The sequence below is a fragment of the Podarcis filfolensis genome, assembly GCF_964270895.1.
Source record: "Podarcis filfolensis genome assembly, chromosome: 3".
Lineage (NCBI taxonomy): Eukaryota > Metazoa > Chordata > Lepidosauria > Squamata > Lacertidae > Podarcis > Podarcis filfolensis.
Genome location: NC_139606.1, coordinates 63761448 through 63781761, shown reverse-complemented (window position 1 = coordinate 63781761; position 20314 = coordinate 63761448). Strand labels below are relative to the sequence as shown.

The following is a 20314-nucleotide window of genomic DNA, read 5'->3' as shown; positions in this document are numbered from 1 at the left end:
TTGAGGTAAAAAATAATAATTAAGTGACAGAGACCATTTATTGCCTGAAAAAAATACATATCTTTTATAATTAAGAACTAAACAGGGCACATAGACAAAAATAAATTGTAGTATGTACATACATTAAAAAGGATAAATAGCATATATATATATATATATATTGTAATACTGCAATACATGCCGTTGTGTATTTCAGGCCCAGAAGTTTCACCGTGTACATTAAAAGGATAAATAAGTGCTAATATAAGACAATTTTTAGTGTAAACAATGTCATAGGCTTACAATAAGCCAACATACTCAGGGCCAACATAATAAAGCACATATTGCCTCTCTCACCACCGTATACTATTTAAACTTAACTAAACATGTATTCACAAATACAATTACAAGATAGTATAAAAGTAGACAATTTGCTTCGCATTATTAACACACAACAAATACAGGCTGTAGGTTCCAAGGCCTTTCTATAATTTTCACGAGGTCCTTTATGGGGATGTTGTAGGGACACCTACGGAACGACTCTTCCCCACACAGGCACAGAGTCCACTGGCTGAGAGATCCCTGAAGGGCATGACAGAGCTCTGGTTTCACCCGTTTGGTACATGGATACATAGATATACCTTTTAGGGAATGGGAGATAAGAACATAAGACGAGCCGGCTGCGTCACAACAATGGCCCCTCAAGTACAACATCCTGTTCCCACAGTGGCCAACCAGATGCTTATGGCAAGTCCACAAGCAGGACCTGAGATCTGTATTCACCGTCCAGCCCTTTCCCCTCGACTTGATCAAACAGGCTGTGCACAGGCAGCCTCATTCCTCAGACTGTCCTGACACAATGCCTGTGTACATTTGCTACAAGAGGAGAAACAAGGCTCTGTTATGTGGAATAGGTTCTCCCCACCCCCCCATTTGCGGACACAGTGGTCACATAGGGAAGGGCCGTGTCCATACTAATATTCTCTGCACATAGTCCCAAACACAAAGGCAATGTAATACCCATATATTCTGTGGCCAGCAAATGATGTTGTCTATCAAAAAAAATCTGCTCTTTCTGCCCTGGAATGGCCAACTACGAGAGTGCTGGCACACGGAAGTAGCATGAGGCTGTGCAGTTTAGAGGGAAAGTCTTGGCAAGTGATGAACAGCTTCTAGGTCTTATACTATGTACTCTGATCCAAGAATCCATTAATGTAGCTGAAGCTATAAAGATAAAAAATAGACCCAAACTACTTGCTAAACTGCTTTATTGTTCACTTTCATTTCTGTTTGGCTTCAGAATTTGATTGTCAAGACTCGTAGCCTAAGCAAGGCTAGAAGTCAGCAATTCAGCCCCGACTTCAAAACCCAGATTTTTCAAAAGGCATTTCTATCTGCATCTTTTCATTACAATTTCACAAATTGTCCTTCCTCAACATGTTTCTCAAATTAGTACATGATTATGGAGGACCATGATTTTCCTTAAAAAAAAAAACCTATGTTGCAATCCTGGACATAGTTGCACGCTCAAAAGTTCTGACCTCCTTCTACTGCCCACCTCTGCTCAAAATTGTAGCCTCAATGCACTTTTAAAAAGCATGACAGTCATATTATTATTATTATTATTTAAAAGCCTATGAATCCAGCTAGGACTAATTACTGGCAAATTCACTGGCACTGCACTGTATTGTAAGCCCTGTTTATGAAGAGAGAACTTTATGTTCTCCACTTGGCTATGAAAAGTTGAGGATTCTGGAACAGTACACACAGAATTGCTCACATTCTTGGGTTTGCACTTTTAAGAAGTTACCCAATACCCCCATATAGCATTAGGTTAAATTCACCCTAACATTATTCTATTGGCTGGCAGGTAGGTGCTCTCTTCTGTCTGTTTCTAACCTACATGAAAGTGGATCCTGGCAACAATTAGCCTCACTTCTTTTTTTTCTAGCCAAAAAAAGGTATAATTTACTCTGAATAAGATGACCTCAATACCATTTCCTCTCTTATTATGCAACTGCTTTCACATTCCTTCCAGGATCTCTCTTAGATTCATCACTTTTGTTAAATGTGGAGGCCACATTGTTCAATGACTTCAGGTTAAACTGCTGCAGACATTTCAGTTGCAGGGCACTCTTGAGATGCTGTGCTTTCCCCATGTTGGTAGTTTGTGTCTGGATTGCAGGATATTTTCAAACACTTATGGACGGTGAAACCTGCAGTAGATAAAAAGAAAAATAAACCTTTATTTCAAAATCTCTCTTCCTGTTCCTGGAGATTTAGCATGGGTCCAAATATCTGTAAAAGCCAAAACATTCAAATTCTGTTTACTTTGTATATGACTCGAATCTGTATTTCAAGCGTGTTTAAGACTGAAGTGAGCAACATGGATATAAATGCCTGCTAAAATGTTTAAATCTCCATGACTGACAATGTAAACGTTTGCTTCTTGGCTCTCTGTGGGCTGCTGGATCTGGAAAAACGTTCTAATAATTACAGAGATTGAAAGGATGAAAGTTGAATGGACATTTGTGGAAGACAGAAGGCTTAAAACTTGTGATTAATTTTGACCTCTTAAAACTGGGGGGAAGAGATGTTGATGGCAATCCTTTATTTAGATTACATTTAGAATGGTTTGGTAATCCTTTTTAATTTAACAGCAGGATGCCTTCCCACTTTGCCTATTACTTTAAATTAGGGGATTGGCAATTGCTTTGGAGATGGGGGAGAAAGTACTCTGCATTTCCTGTCTCTTACATACTAGAAATAGAGCTTTTTGCCTTGCTGCATGAATTGCAAAGAAAAGCAATGTTTAGGGAACAGGAGGTGCAAAAACCTTGTGCTTTGATCATGTCAGAAGCCACTCTCAGAAACACAGACAACATGGGCTTCTGTAATGCCTACATTTAAAGCAGTCCACCAGAGGAACCACTTTGTAAGATATTTAGACTCTTCTCCTGTCTTTAGTACATTTTATGCATTTATTTGAGACATTTAGCACATAGTGACTCGGGATGCCCAACTGGAAAAACAAACTGAATGGGTGGTATGCCAGTATCAGCCACCACTGAAAGTTACAGCAATGTGCAAAATTGTTCATGTGCCAAAGAAATATGCTGAAAAGCAGCAGAATGAAGCTAGCATTCCAAAATGCAACTTGCCTACTCCAGTGGTACCTCTGGTTACGTACTTAATTCGTTCCGGAGGTCCGTTCTTAACCTGAAACTGTTCTTAACCTGAAGCACCACTTTAGCTAATGGGGCCTCCTGCTGTTGCTGCGCCGCCGCTCGATTTCTGTTCTCATCCTGAAGCAAAGTTCTTAACCCGAGGTAATATTTCTGGGTTAGCGGAGTCTGTAACCTGAAGCGCATGTAACCTGAAGCGTTTGTAACCCGAGGTACCACTGTACTGGTACAGAGTTAATGCTGCAGCCCTATGTGCTAAGAAGTACAGTCGTACCTTGGTTCTCGAACGCCTTGGTATTCATATGTTTTGGCTCCCGAACACCACAAACCCAGAAGTGTGTGTTCCGGTTTGCGAACGTTTTTCGGAACATGAACATCCAACGTGGCTTCCGACTGAAGTGCCGGAAGCTCCTGCAGCCAATTGGAAGCCGCGCCTTGGTTTTTGAGCAGTTTGGGGAGTAGAACGGACTCCCGGAATGAATTAAGTTCGAGAACAATGGTATGACTGTAATGGTGCACAGAGCACAGTTGGACAAAGCAGTATGGCAGGCCAGACATGGTCAACTTCCCTCTTCGTACTGGGCTCTGCTGTTGCTATATTCAAATAAGCTATTCATTCCAAAAAGATAACTACAGCCAGAAATTTCTGAAGCGTTCTCCCCAACCCAATGCAAGCCCTCCCCTGCCTCAGCTTTAAGTGAAGTTCGTATGTGCTACATTAGTGAAAGCAGAGGCAGGGACAAAAAACTGTAGATAAATGCAAAGCTATAAAGCTGGCTTTTATTTGTCAGGAAAAGAAGTGGAACAAAGCAGATGAACTTTGTCAGGATGCTGATAGCTCATAAAATCATAAAAAAGATATCCATGTTCCTGGTTGTGTGTAATAATTTCTGCCAAGACAAGGAGGACACTGTGCAGGTAGGCCATACCCCAGGCCCCACTGCCACAATCATTTGTACCAAGAAATCAAGGACTAGGCTGAGGTGTGGGTTTTTGCTGCACCAGGGCCAGATCTAGAAATCCTTCCACACTTAAAAGATCATTATTTTCAAACAATGGCAAATGACATACTTGCATGATGACCTTTTAAAACAAATGTCACCTGGCAGCCATATGTGGCAGGGTGTGAGGGACTCAATAAGCTGCTTTTCATGCCTACCTGAGACTTCACAAGGGTGGGTGTGTTCAAGCACCAGGCAGGCTATAACATATTGCTAATAGCCTGTGTTCAACAAGGTGAACCACAGGTTGTAAACCTGGTATATAAGGAACCTAGTAAGGTATCCGAAAATATTGCTTCTGAAAATTGAAATACAATCTGCGTTGAACCCCCAAGTTTCCTTACCTTGTAAACTGCCGACTCTCTTCATGTACTTCCATTTCGGTGCTTTTAAATTCATTTAATTCTTTCCTTATTGCTGCCTAGTTTAAAAAACAAAGTATGAGATAAGACTGCACACACACACACACACACACACACACACACACACTGTAATAATGTAATGAATATATATTTTATGTAATGTATTCACCATTCTGGAAAGAGCAAAGTATTATTTTGTGTCTAGCCCATTTTTATGTCTTAAGATATACAGTTAAACTTCTGTTCTCTTCATATTTCAGTGCAACCCCATATTTAGTCAGTTTGAATATTATACCATGCAAAGTTGTACACCACGATGTTTTAAGTGTAACTAAAATGACAGACCCACCCCCCGAACCAACAGGTGAAATCCAATACCTAATCCAGAAAGAGACCCCCAAACCCCACTTTAGATTTTACATCTATGGACTCGTTGCTGAATAGACGCAATTCAGGGCTGCTTCACATGTTCCACTTACATGGTGGTGTTTGATGATCTTGCTCTTATGTCAGTTCTCTTACAATACACAAATACTCATGTCTATTTTAAAAAATGTGCACCACTGATCTGCTCTCACAACCTCAGCACACCTACATTCTTAGGTGTGTTTCACAAGACACAGGAAATGACATACAAGGCCTTGCTACGTTGTCTCAGCTCAAAGTCAATTTTTTCTTCCCATCTTCTTTATCTAAAACAGTATTTATGGTTCATAAGATAATTCCAATAGAAAATGGCTCAAGCTACGAAGAGTGCTGGGAAGAGAGGTCTTGCTGAGGTAGAGACAGAAAGGGAACCAGCCACCTGTTTAATGGGCATCCACAAAGTGATTATAGCAGAATACAGTTCTAGTCTAGTGGATGACTAATACTTCATGCATAGCAATTGCAAAGAACTGCAGAATTCCTGCCTTTCTTGACGGAGGACAAGATATGAGGCATGTAAGATGAATAATGCTTCCTGTCTAGGAATTAGCTCCTATTTCAGTTTTCTGTAACATCAGGTGAAATATTTGGACGTTCTAGGCCTTTGTTTTCATGTGGCAGATTATTAAAAAGCAAAGTAGCCATTCAGTGTACTTTACATTGGTAATGAGAGTTGACATTTAAAAAGAAAGACTAATCACTTTGCTATCTCTTCATTTATTCCATAGTAATTTTCTAAAAAGGCTAGCTATCTGCGTACAGCTATTACCACAAATACTTTTATGATAATCGCTGCTTTTCGCCCCCATCGCTCCATGAAGGTCATAGCTACTCTTATTCTATGCTTGCATTTTGTTTTTTGAAAACACCATTAATATCTCTCAATAATCCTTTATAAAAGGCATCTCATTAGAAGTAGAAATCTTTCAGTGCAGGACAGAATTGCAGCACGAAACAATTATTATGCTGTGTCACCACAATAATATATCTCTAACCGCAGTCTCCTGTTTCAGAAGAGGATTATCTTGCATAATTCTCATAGTGATGTCGAAGCATAAGAGTTATGCAATAGCAAATGAAGTGTTAAGTACCAGAAGAGATATCTCCTACTTTAGCATATTAGGCCAGAATTAGAGACCTCCTCTCATATTCCCCTCAATATGTGCGATTGGGAACCTGGACCCGACCAGGGTTTCTAACCACATATACAGGCCTTACATGTATAGAGTTGCATATGTTAAAGGTAAAAAACCTTACTCACAACCCAATACCTAGTGGGGCCAAGTGGGTGCAACATGGTGATTAAAAGCTGTGGGGTTTAGGTGTCAGCACCTAAATAGAATTTACATTCTCCTTTTTCTGACGGTGATGTTGAGTAATGCGAAACTGTCAGAGAATGAAGTGGAGCAAGGCACTGGAAACTTGCAACATGGTGACGTCACAACATGAGTTTTATGTTACTGAACATTAGGTGTGGGGAGAGAAAGTGGAGGTAGAGATGCCAGGCCGCCTAGTTCCAAACTTAGTAGCATGAATTTCCTCCCTGGAATGCTGGAAGAAGCGGGAAAGGAAAGAATGCTGCACACACCTTCAGCTTTGGTTTAAAGCAGTCATAGGCAAACTTGGCCCTCCAGATGTTTCGGGACTACAACTCCCATCATCCCTAGCTATCAGGACCAGTGGTCAGGGATGGTGGGAATTGTAGTCTCAAAACATCTTATGTTTGCCTATGCCTGCTTTAAAGCAATAGTAGGGAATCTTTTTCAGCTGCAGGGTTGCATTCCCTTCTAGGCAACATTCTGGGGGTACATTCCCCACCAGTGGTGTGTAGGGCCAGAAGAAAAAGTGGACAGAGCAATGACAGCAACTTTTACCAGTAGACTAATTTCTGCACACATTCTATCATTCCTCTTTATCCTCCAACCAGAAAAAAAATAGTTGAGGGAGCTCAAAGATAACATTCCACCTAAGAAGGGTGTGAAATAAGGCTGGGGCTGGGGGCTAGGATGAGAGGATATGGCTTGACGAGAACTCCCAGGGCCAGACAGGGAGAGTCCCTGGGCCAAAGGAGAAAACTGGACCACTACATCTGGTTGGTGTATTTTTCCTTCTAGATGGATGTGCACTATCCATGGGTACATACATATATTTGGAAGCAACCTCTGTTGCAGGATTTAGCAGAAGTCTCTGCTGGAAAATATAAGGGCAAAGAAAATTTCTGAGATACAGAAACGAAGTTGCATTTATAATCCATATTTGTCTCTTGCCTTGTCTGCAGGCGTTAACCTTGCCCAGGGCTTGTCAGCACGACGATCATAATCTGGAGAATCCGTTACTTCCACATACTCATTAAAACGCAGGATTCTTCTTGCTTGCAGCTCAGCCACTGTTGGTCTCAGACTGAGCTGTAAAAGAAGGCTTGGTGAACAAACCAAAGGAAAGCAGAGCAAGGACTAATGTTGGAAAAGACATGCCCGGCAGATAAGCAGGACCCAATTTGTTATCAGGATACCCAACTTTTCATGTTGGTGACACATTATTTAGACATGCATCATTCCACGACACAGTAATTCAGTTTTCCTAGAAAACCAGTGGACTACCCGCTCCCGTTCCAGCCCCGGGAGGAGCATGGGGAGGGTTTGCACAGCACACCTACACACAGCAGTCGACACACCAACGTTGTCAAGCATGACACACGGTTTGGAAATCTCTGGGTTACGGAAGACATTTTGCGTACCTTTCTGCTGAGACTGCGCTTCAATTCTCTTTTAGCTTCTTGTTCCTCTTCTTCATTCTTTTCTGTTTTTAGATGAAAGAGAGAAAAGGTAGGAATATTTAAAAGGAATGTTAACTACTGTATAGCACTAGGCTGGTTTGAGTACAAATGCTTTCAACTTTATTCCTAACTCATTCTGGTTTCCTCCCCTTTTTACTTCTCAGCATGTTACAGTCACTGTCCCAGATGAGGAACAGTAGATGGGCAGCCTTCATTATTACCAATCAAAGTAGAGAGAGCAAGAAACCCAAAGAAGCAATAGTTAAACTGAATGTGCCATGAATAACCTTAGGCAAAGTGGTTGCTTTCAGACATCCTGCGTAACAAGCATCCATCCTGATTTGTTTGAGGGGAGCTGATGTTGTATCAGAGCCAGTGTTATTCCACATTTTCTAGTATATCTCCCCATCACTTTCCTTATTGAAAAAAGTCCAGTCTTTGGGGGAAGCAGGTTTGTTGCACAAGACCTCCCAATCCACTATAATTGGGAGCCCTGAATTTGCTGGCATGTGATTGAATCCCACCTGAATATACCAACAATCTGGAAGCACCAATCCTGTAAGGTACGTTCATAGCCCTTCGTCTTGATCTGCCAGCACCCCTTTTTATATAGTACCATGCTACCTTCCTGTTTATTTAATTTCACAGGATTTTTGTCCACCTGACTGACTGTTGGTCACACACAGTTCAGTTTTGTGCTCTAATGTAATCCAACAGCATAAAACTGAATTTTCCATCATGTCCTCTGGGGATTAGTTATGTTTATATAACTTTGTAGGCTTGCTAAGGAAATGAAAAAGAAAAGACAAACAGAGCTCTGGGACACTGGAATACTACAGAAAGCAGATTCTGTCTGCTGGTTTTACATGTAGTGATAATCATTAATATTCTTCAGCTGGCACATAGAGCTATGACGTGTTTCTAGAAAGCTCGTTTTGGCAAGATGGCAAAGCCCACAGACATTAAGGCTCCAGATCTGCAATTTGCTAGATATACAATGGGTATTAATGAAACCCGGTGCTAAGGAGTGAAGATATTTAACCTTCTTGCTGTCATGCAAACTGCAAACTAGTTGCATAGGCAATATGCCATGGTCACAAAACAAGATGTTTGATTCAAGCAGCTCTACAATGTTATAAACTATCTTCATTCACCTGTCATGGCTCATAATTCTGGGAATGTCTCTAAATTCATTTGACCCAGATTTCAGGTTGGCATCTGATATGATCATGCACTATCTTAGAGTCTCCAAGAAAAAGAAATTATTTATACATAACACACACACACACACACACACACACACACACACACAGACTGCTCTGCTTACGTCTTAGGATGTTTCTCTGTTCTAGTTCTTCTGAAGTAGGCCTCTGGCTAAGCCTCCTGCAAAAAGGGGGGGAAAAGGAAAATAATGCATATTTTCAGTCACTAAGAGAGAGGACTGAAATGCAACAGCTAAATTTATTTTCAAACCAAAAATTTCAAATGCCAGTTTATACTAATGGTGGCTGTATCAAATGTGTTGCTGAATGGGGAAATAGATGCGTATTTAGCATTTACTAAATACTAATGTGCTTATCAAGTCACATTTAGCCTTTCACAAGATCAGCTATGTATCTGAACTTTTTTATTTCATAAAATGTATATAACTTCTTGATTGTTCAAAAACAACCCTCAATATCATAAAGCAAATAATCCATTAAGTAACAGTGGGAGACACTCATTTTTTCCACCATCCTCAGGCAATGCATGAGGGAATCTGCTCAGATGATGCAAGAAGAAAATAAAAGGCTAGATTTCAGGCAAAAGGCTTAGAAAAACATGCTCAGTTAAAGCAAAATGCTCTTTATGTCAAGTAACTTCAGAAGTAGTACATAAAAGTTGTATCAATGTAAGATGTGAATTGATCAGAAAAATTACCCAACAAGATGTTTGAAGTTCAGATTTTTCAAGCCAGCTAAGTACTTGTCATATAACAAAACGAAGCAGCAACCACCTGCAGTTAAAATGATTCATACCTGAAATGCTATTTGTTTGTTTTGCTTTATGTATTTGGCCTAGCTTCTATCCAAAACACATGAGTAAGCAGGATGGGAATGCGACCAAGATATCAGTGATCAACAGCTGTATTATTTTTGTTGCGGCTTTGTGTGGGGAAGTGTTGAACAATAGCAAATTCCTTCTACTGAAAACAAATAAAGTCAGATCAAGTGTCATAGCTGTAGTGGGTTCATAATTATGAAGTGTGATTTATTTTATAATGTTAGGACATGCCTCAGCTCACAGAACAGGAAAACATCTGGGTCAGACCCCAGACCTGCCTCCATTCTCTCTTCCCACCTCCCAAAATGTGCTCAGATGACAATCGATACCTCACTAGCTTTGTGCCAATCTGATGTCTGATTTCCTGCCTCTCCTCTTCAGATGTTCTCGGCAAGATGTTTTTGTCTTCCAGTTCTTTTTTCGATGGCCTGTTGCCAAGTTTGATTGCAAGAGTATCCCTACGGCGTATTTTGCTTGCTAAAGAGCCTGGGATGGAATGGAAGAAGAGGATAAAGGGAGGGAGAGGTTCATTGATTCATTCATATTTGGGCTTAAACATGCCAAATCCCAGCAAAAAGCTTTTTAATGCAACCCATGGACACCTTCTATCTTTACGTTCTTTCAATGGAAGAATTTTAATTAGCATCTGAAGCAAAATACTTTTGACTTACTTCATGCCCACAAGAATTTGAATAACTTAGAAAATAACAACCTGCCTGCTGTTTTACTGTATTGTTTTTTTTTGTTTTACTGTATTTTTTTGTCTTTTTTCTTTTTTATGTATTTAATTTTTCATTTTTTCATCCTTCTTTTTTTCTGTAATCTTTAAACCCTTAATAAATATTATTTTAAAAAAAACAACAACCTGCCTGCTAGGGTGCAGTCAGAAAGTTCATAAACTTTCCCCAGTGCCTATGAAATAACTTGGTATAAAATCTCAGCTTTAGCAACTTGCTGCATAGTAAGAATGCAGTTTCAGTTCTCTCATTAACGCATTTGCATATTTTTTTTAAAGATTGTCCTCAACAATAATCAACAAGCAATTATTCTGAAACAAATTTATAGCATGCATTTCTTATTATATATTTATCACACTGGTTTTTTTATTTTAAAAAAAGTTATTTTAGTGGTCTCAGACAAATCCAGAACAACAAGTTTCTGGATGATGATAATATGTACTCAAAAAACAAATGGAACAAATCAAAACCCTTTGACCCCTATGTATATTGATTTATTTAAGTGGCACGTCTACGTAATTTATTATTTAAGATATATTTATGCCCATCCTTTGCCAAAATAGTCTTCTAGAATAATACTAAGAGTCTTCTAGGATAATACTAAAATACAGGATACAGTACACAAATAACAACAATGTAAAATAGACAGGACACTGGCAAGTAAAGCATTAGGAAAAGGCAATTAATAGGAATCTCAGATACCGCTAAGAGCCAATAAAGGCCCAGGCATATTAACCTGGTACCAAAATGACCTATATGTGGAAAAACTATAATTTGGGTGCCTATTCTGGGCCAGTACTTGGTTCGAGTGTCCTCTGCTCCAGCCTCCTGCACCACCTTGTTGCTTCTGCCCGTGAACTTGCAGGAGGGCAGCAAAAACAGGGGCTGCCAAGCAGCCTGGTACTGAAGAGAGAAGTGTTAGGCCAAGCAGTTGCAGCCACCACAATGTTAACTTTCCTCAAATGCCTTTGGCCCACATATTGGAGCCCAGATACATTTGGGGGAAATGAAGGTGGCGATGGCTACAGCTGCTTCACACAGGCATGTCTTCATGCTCATTAAAAAAATTCTTTTTAAAAAATGTATAAAACTGCAATTAGACTGCATGAAAGTTCACAGAGCATGAGACTTCTGTATGAAATGGAGTATCTGATTTGACCTGGGAGGAGGTCCAAGGGAGCAATTTCAGCAGACACATCTTTGCTGAAACCTAAGAGAGATATGGAGGACTTTTGTCTGGGAATCTAAACCAGCTTCCCCACCCCACATCTCTGACCTTCAACATTAGCAGCATGCTACAGTGCAAGACTGCTGCAAGTCAGTCTCTGTCAGCACAGTCCCTCAACCTGCGATCACGGTATGATAGCGTGCTACACTGTAAGGTACATACGCCTGCACATATACCCTGCTGCAACTGGTACTGTGCCATCACCTCTGCAGTTCCAACAACTGAAGTAAGAAAGGTGGTATTCCTTAACTACGTAGACGTTTGTCTGGGTAACAGTTTGACTTGATGGAGGATCCCAAATAAAGTAGAAGTTGACTCTTCTGACAAGGTGGTAGAATTCTCTGCTCAACAAGTATGTTTCCCTCCCCCTTGTAAACATGGCTTAATGGCTTACTTTCACTACCATCATCATCATCGTCGTCGTCATCATCATCTGTGTAGAGTATTGGCCCATCTGAATCAGAGTCACTGGTGTGATTCTCTTTGTAGCTCTCACCTTCTGGAGTGTTTAGGGCTTCAGAAGGTTCATCTGTTGGGGCAGAACTTGGTTGGTCAGGGCTCTCTTTTTCCTGATCTTCTTTGGTAACAGAACTGTAGATCCACAGGGGAGGAAAAAAACCTGTAGTACTTGACATAAACACTACAGAAACATGACACTGAGGCTGTTTACATGCATGCAAACCTTAGGAAAAGGCTGTGTTCAGACATAACACTAAGCCACAGCTTGTTTTAACTGTGGTATGTTGACCAGCAGAGTAACTGTGCCTTGTTTTGCATCATGTTTAATTTTATAGCTGCTTTTGCTTTGCATTTCTGGAACTATGTAAGAATTAAGCAGGATATTGGGTTTGGACACAACAAAAACCATGGTTGATGCAAGCTGAGATTCATAAACCAACTTCAAGCCTTGGTTTCACATTCTGCTTTGCTGGCCACAAACCATTGGCTGATGTGGGTTCAAACATACAAATAAATCACAGTTAATCTAAACAGACCATGGCACAAGCCAGGACACTATGTCAAGCCAGCAGACTTTTAGAAAACAGTAACCAGAACTTAAACCTAAAAATGAGTTGTTTCTACAAAGCACACAGAAGGGGAAAATAATAAAACAACACTATGTAGATTAGGCTAGAATCTATCATGAACCAAGACTTCTGCTTGGTGTTACAAATGGAGAAAGGAGGATACTAGAACAGTTGAGGATAAGTGTAATATAGCACATATCCAACATGTGCCTACCTATGCAGACATTATGGGAAGTATAGGTAGCTTAATTAATATATTTAGAACTCCACTTGTACAGAGCTTTGGATTCCTTAAAAGGTCAGCCATTTATAAACGGATTTCAAATTTGTAGCTCAGACAAACTATGCAGATAAATTTTAAAATATGCAAATTGTGGGCAAAATAATGTAATGCCATATAACGGTTTCTCCATCCTTTGGGCCATGCAAGCCACCCCTGGTTTGAATGTGGCTTCCAATTCTGGTTTAAAGGCAAACTGTAGTGTGTTCCCAGTTTGCCTGGTTTGGATACAATAACAAACTATGGTTTGCTGCAAACCTGGCAGCCAGTGAGAAAACTGAAGGAAAAGAGAGAGCTTGTGAGCTCCATGTTTTGGTGGACTTTCTTTCATTGGAAGTTTTTAAGCAGACTTTGGGTGGCCATCTATCATGGATGCTTTAGTTGAGATTCTTGCACTGCACGAGGCTGGACTAGATGACCCTTGGGTCTCCTTCCAACCCTACAGTTCTATGGTTCTATGATCACTCCAGGGGAAAGTATTTTTCTGGGTGAAATACTTGATTAGTTTCTAAATGGCATCCCGGCCTTATGCTGCGGAATTGATTTTAAGTACGTAATGAGAGCTTTATTTATGCAAGATCTGGAATATCACACATAAATAGAAAGAGCTTTAGATTAGAAAGGAACATGGCACAGCTTAGCCCTTTTCTAAAGGAATATTCATTTCTTTCATTGTTGCACAGCAGAGCACCAGGCAAAATGCAAGATCCCAATACCAGGTTTCAGGTTTCAGTAAACAAGGTGAAGCAAAGCTATTTTCAAGAAGCACGGCTTGCTACTGGATAGAAGCATTACCAAGGACAGCTCCTTCTGAAATTGTCCCAAGAATGCAGTCAGCCTCAGAAATGGGGCCATGTCTACCATACTACACCATGTTGGAGCAATGAAGTCATTCTAAAACAGAACTCTGAGCCTCATGATATATTCACTCAACCAGAACCATGAATTTTTTTTTAACAACTCTTAGGAATGAACAAAGAATATGAATAGCATATCTCCAAATAAATGGTGAGCTGTAATTTTGGAGCCCTATTTGCAGACTTTCAAATATATATTTGAAACTCAAAGAGGTCTAACCAAGTTATTTTGTATGCTTGGCAATTTTGCTAAAGCTTTTGTTTTGAAAGTTTCTTGTGTATTTTTTTAAATAAATGAATTGCATAAAATTCTGGCTCCCTCTCTTTCACTTCTGCTTAAGGTTATGAAAATATAATTAAAGAAAGAAAAAAATAGCAAAACCTTTCTGAGTTTCAAAGCATAGTTCAAACTTTAGGTATAGGAAAGCCTATCTAAATCACTCCACCATCTCCCTAAATATTACTGCAATGTTGCTCCAAGTTATCATGAGCTACCTGAGAGCATGTGGTCTTACCATTCTGTGTCTTCTCCCTCAGTATCCAGGCTATTGTCTAGGACAGCACTGCTTGAAGAGCTTTCACTATCTGCTTCAGTTTTCATGTGAAGATCGTTAGAATCTGTGCCAGGGACAGACGGAGCTATTTCAGTGCTAACTGGCACATCTTGTGTGTCTGAGAAACCAGGGGGCTGAGAGCCTGGATACAGAGATGGGATGAAGGGAGGAGGGGGTGGTGGCGGAACAGCAGGAGGGGGAGGAACAGTAGCTGTGCTTGGCTGCGTTGTGTCTCTAGCTTCAGAAATAACAGAGAGAGGCTCTTCTGGTTTAGAGTTTTCCACCTTTGCTTCTGAGTTGCCTACTGCTGTGTTTGAGGTGGAAGAAATGTCCCCAGCAGCAGATGTTCGCACGGTCACCTGCTTTCCATGCTTCTTCTTGTCTCTGGGTGTCCCTGTGCCTGTTTTGCTTAACGTTGGCTCTTTAGAGGTTTTAGGGCGAGATGATGTGGATGAAGGAGATGACGACGGTGCCTTGGAAGTGTGCACTTTTTTTACGTGCGAGGAACTAGCTGAAATGGGAGAGAACATACATGTCATCATTGCAGAAGTGGTTTCCTAAACACTTTTTTTTGTCAACATACGTTACGTTTCTGCAATGGGGTTCCACCCTATTACTGGAAAATCTGAAGCTAAACGAGCAGTATTGGCAACTCTAGAGTGTAATAAGTACATAATTATTTACAGAGCTAGGGGACACATTTGACAGTAGTTAAACAAGAGATCTGACTGCTGGTTCATGTCCTTTCTTCCTTCCCCTGCCCATCTTGTACCAGCTTTAAGCATTATATTAGCCCAGTTTGCATACCATAGTAAACTATATTTGATTATTTACCATGATTACGCCTTGCATGAATGTTTTGCTCTTCCCCATGAGTGCATGGAGGTTAAAAAACACCAGATCCTTGGCTTAGTGTTATGTCCAAACCAGGGATATAAACGTAGGAAGGTGCCATTCACTGATTCATATTGTTGGTTCGGTTCATCTAGTTCAGTATTGTCTAATATGACAGGCAGAAGCACTCCAGGGGTTCAGGCAAGACTCTTCCCTGGGACCTTCTACATGCAAAGCAGATGCTCTACTATTGAGCTATGAAGCTTTCCCAAAAGGTGAGTAATGATTAGTAAGCCAAAAGGAAACCTTGGCTAGTCATCAATCATGGCTTGTCATCAATCATGCTCCATGGCTTGGAGCAAACCAAACCACAATCCTTGGTTCAGAAGCAACACTGATTTTGTTCTCCCCAGCACAAGCAGGGAGGGGCAAAGTGAATGTAACTGTCTCATGCACAGCAAGTCCTGTTTTAAGGCTTGCCATGACATGCAAACACTTCCACGGGTACCAAAATTAGCTGTGGCCAAGGCTAATGAGAGTTCTTGCTTAATCGGAATTTGAAACAATGGGTTGATGCCTGTTAACATTGATAATGTTGGAATACTTAGATGTAGTTATTATTTTTATTTATTAAATTTGTGTACTGCCCTTCATCCGAAGATCTCAGGGCAGTTCGCAGCATAAAAGGCCAGGGGTATGAATTTGTGCAAGATTACACAGCTTACTCCCTGTTGCTTAGCCATAAAAAAAAGGATTGGGATCAATCATCAGCTCACTGGGAGATGGAAGAACAGTGGGAAAATTTCATCTCACACATTCTCTGGTAAGAAAAAGTTGGACTTCTTTTTGCTTGTTTTTAGAAGTCCCCTTTCTTTCTTTTTACAACTGATAACAAAATCAATAAACTCCCTAAGCACACCACCCAACACTTTCAGATCTGATGTAAAGTGCTGCATTCCTGGGGTGCCACGAGCAGCTCAAATCCCTGCTACTGCTGAAACAAAATGCTAATCACATGCTGCCTGTTACTGTGCCTCTAAGATCAAGCGTGGGCAATTTGCCTCTGCATTTCACAGGCTTTTTCAATGTTATCTGCCATCCTTGGAAACTTAATGTTAGAAAAGGTTTCACAAACTCATTATTGCTAAGGTATTTTTGAAATATTGGGAGAGGGAGGAAATCAGAATAGAAGCAAGTAAAGAGAACCCAGCCTTCACTGTGTCTTAAGCTGCATGATTTCCAAGTCCTTGTATAAAGACTTTCAGATGCTAAACTGTGTTTGTCCCCACCCCCCATTTGAAGGAAGCAGTTTCGAGGGAGGGGGATACCACTGAATGTGCACACAGTGCATGGTAGTATGCATTTGGCATTGGATGTAGATGCCTTTTTAGAGTGCTGTACACACAACGCCATCCCCATGTTGACCCTGTCCAACCATCTGTTGATCTAAAGTACATTTTGCAGGAATGGTAACAACCCGTTTTGTGATGAGAATGCACTTCTCATGTACAGAGAGAGTTGCTTCTCAGGTCATTTCCTACTGGGAGCACAGCTACTGATCTCTGTGCCTCTTGCCCTCACCACTTTAACTTGTCCAGGAATGAAATAAGTAAACTTGGAAGCAGTACAGCAACTTAGTTGTCTCTTTCTACTACCAATATATATCCTCTGTATATCAGGACATCAACAATGCACCAGTTTTTAGCCCCTCTTTGGAAAGAACGAGAAAATGACGCCATCGCATGAAGGGGTGTACAATTACAAGTCGCTATTTACAAAAGCACACTTTGGAAAACAACCGCTGGGCATTTCAAAAGCTACGTGTGTACACAGCTATATCCACCAACGGCATTTTGGTAGTGGTCATTATAAAGGCGATATGCAGTCATTAACCCCACAACCCTTGGCTTCATCATATATTCTTGATTTAGCTGTCAATACTGACCAATCCTTTGGGGGGTTTTCTTTTGGTTTTTTGTTCTTTTGTTTTCAAATCGGTCTCGCTAAGCAGGAGGGCTAGAAATGTACATTTATTCTAACCAACAATTTTCAAAATTTTAATAACAGAGCATGATAACCACGAAGTTTGCTCTACACGGGGCTGTGTGTTGCCCAGCCACGCATTAAAACACCCAAGGCTTATTATCATCAGCCAATGACTGTCATCTGCCTGTTTCCATGACGTTGTAGCACTTGTTCAGCTGAATGCACGCTAATGGGTAAAATGTCTGGAAGTTGCTGCTCCCTGTACTTTTAATGCCGGTGGCTGTGGCAAGGAAGCATAGCCAGTGGCATTTACTCGGCAGTAGAGTGCATTAGAAAACAAAGTCAGTGAAGAGTTAGCTACTGACAAGACACACACTGTATTAGTATTTCTGACATTGAAAGCAAGCAGTAAGCTCCACAAATCGAAAGCTGGGCACCCGTATGTTAATACCCACAGCATGCATTACGGAACGACCAACCCGTGTGTTACTCACCAGCTTCTCGGTTTGCACCGCGGCTTGTTGGCTTGGCAGGCGGTGCAGAGGCCTGCTTGGCAGGAGCCTTGCCTTTTTTTTTAGCATGTGGCACTTCGTTAGTCTTATGGCTAGTGGCAGCAGCAGTAGCATTTTTTGGAGGTATGGTTGCTTTTTTAGCTTTAGGCTTAGATTTAGGAGGTGGCGGTGGTGGGGCACGAGGTGCCGATGTTTCGGAACCTTTAGGAAGAGGTTTCTCTATGGATGAGAAAGTGAACAGAAAGCAACTGACAAACAGACGACAACTGGCAGGATGCCAAACAAACAAAGAAACAAACAAATACGTCTCTTCAAACTGCTCCACCTCTTGAGAATCAGGAACATTTCTGATTTTTTTGTTTTTTAAAAGAAAGGAATTGCAGCCAAATTACATCAAGTCTGTCTAGTACATCTCCCAGGTCCGTCGTGCGGCCCAGAGAGGCTCTCAAAATGCAGAAACAAGGGAACAGCTCTTAAAAAATAATTCAGTTCCCACTGAAGGAGGATAACGTCATTACCATCATTTCAGAGATACTTCTCAAGCAACCATAACTCAGTTTATTCCAATTCACCAGCCCATATTTGGATCTCTACCCCATTCTCAAGAGATAAACAGTGTTATTATTAGAAATAATTAGTATGTAAAAACCAACAGTATGTAAGACAAGTAAATACAGTTGTGCATGTCACATGTGACCAGGGCTGCCAAGAGACAGGTACAGGGGTTACTGATATAACAAGATCACAGCTAGCAGGAACCCCAGACTCTGAGTTTTCATTTTTGAAAAAACCAAGGGTCTCTAGCTCTCCTAGAAAGTAAGTTATGAAGTAAATATGCAGGTACCCTTCTAAGTGACTTCTTTGAGATGAGGCAGCCTTGCTGCTCCTGCCTTTCAATGTTTGTAGCCAATGAGTGAAGTGACAGCTGTAATTGACACTGGGCAACAGGAATCTCTAGGATCCTAAGGAGCTGTTGTTCTCCCCTCCTCTTTAGTGCACTTTTCCAGCTTCTGTCTCATTTACTAGTCCTTGGAATCTCCATAGTTTGCCCTTCCTTTCCCCCTAGAAACCATTCTTGTGAGGAGTCTGTCTGAGATCAGGTAGTTCCTAGCAGCTCTTTTCTGCAAATACCAACACACAGTAAGTATAGGTGGATGTTGAAAAATCCCCCCCCCCAAAAAAAGGCAAATGTAAAAACTCTGCAGAGGCTTAGGTAGTTTTCCCTTCATGCGCTAAAGTCCTGGCACTCATTAATAATTCACTGTATACTTAACTTATTAATATTAATTAGATTTCTCTACTGACCTTCTTCTGAGGATCATAGAATCATAAAATTGTAGAGTTGGAAGGGAGCATGAGGATCATCTAGTCCAACCCCCTGTGATGCAGGAATCTGTTACTCAAAGAGGCGCTCAAACCCACAACCCTGGGATTAAGACTCTCATGCTCTAACGACTCAGCTATCCAACCTCAGGCTCACAGAGCAGTTTGCAATGCAAAACTACAAAAAGATATACCATATTAACAAACAAAAACAACAGTCCCCCTAGTTTCAAGGCCATGGGTTGTTGATTAACCTGGGAGATGAGGAATGTCTACTCAGAAGTAAGTTTATTTGTGTTTAATGGGGATTACTCCCAGGTAAGCAGGTATAGGATTGCAGTCTAGGATTTGGTTTAGGGACAGCATTGAGGAAAGCATTCTTGTGCTGTGTGGAAGGCAGAAATTAAACAAGTTAAACCTCTTGTAGTATAGAAATGCATTTATGGGGAAAGCTTCACTTGTTCACATTCTGTCAGATATTTTATTATATGTGTGGCCACTGATTTATTTTTGGACTCTGCTTCACTTGTAAAATTTACATATTAGACAAAGCATATGCAAATTTGATGCAAATCTGTGTCCTTTCTGCATGTGGGTCAGAGGGCCCAGTCCACATACAATGGACTGGACCCAGAAAACCCTGCTGGTTCACCTAGTCAGTAGTATGTAAGCATGGTATGGAATCATGCCAATTTTGTTACTTTTTGATTCAAGTTCCCCTCTCACATTATCATTGGTAACCCCCTAAATTAACTAGCTCTTCTGCTACCAGTTCTAAGCCAAATTACAATTCTAAAATGGTATGTGCTCAGCTATTACAACATCTGTGTAGGACAGAAATCATTTATACTCAGTGTTGCTTGATACATGCTGGGTAATTTTAGTGTTTATTTCTTCTTCTTCTTTTGAGAACATGGTATTTCTTAAAGCAGATGACAGATTTATAAAAGATTTAGGGCAAGATCACTTATACAGCATGCACTCAATAATCATTTACCCAAAATACAAGCAGATGAAAACCTGTCAGCATGTTCTTATTATTTTGGTACAAGAGAAGTACCTCCTTCTAAACATGCCTCTTGGAGAGTTGACACCCCATCATTATTACTAATAGCAATACTCAAAATGTAGAAAGCATCTGCAAGGCAACAAACTTCGGAAGCATTTAACATTTCTAGAATTGTTTATCAGGAACAGCTTTGC

At 40.6% G+C, this 20314-nt stretch overlaps 1 protein-coding gene across 5 annotated transcripts in view; it reads right to left on the bottom strand.

Moving 5' to 3' along the window:
- The window catches only part of PHACTR2 (phosphatase and actin regulator 2), an 88904-nt gene continuing 68590 nt past the window's right edge, over positions 1-20314 (bottom strand). For 4 of the 5 annotated variants that reach the window (XM_083607698.1, XM_083607699.1, XM_083607700.1 and 1 more), the window contains 9 exons: positions 17771-18007; positions 14418-14967; positions 12132-12328; positions 10102-10258; positions 9057-9112; positions 7691-7752; positions 7221-7358; positions 4510-4586; positions 1-2195 (listed from right to left, as the gene is read on the bottom strand). In XM_083607698.1, the coding sequence (XP_083463824.1) occupies positions 2180-2195; positions 4510-4586; positions 7221-7358; positions 7691-7752; positions 9057-9112; positions 10102-10258; positions 12132-12328; positions 14418-14967; positions 17771-18007 (1490 nt within the window). In that variant the 3' untranslated portion in view covers positions 1-2179. The remainder of the gene's footprint in view (positions 2196-4509; positions 4587-7220; positions 7359-7690; positions 7753-9056; positions 9113-10101; positions 10259-12131; positions 12329-14417; positions 14968-17770; positions 18008-20314) is intronic. The other variant, XM_083607702.1, reaches the window with a different exon arrangement.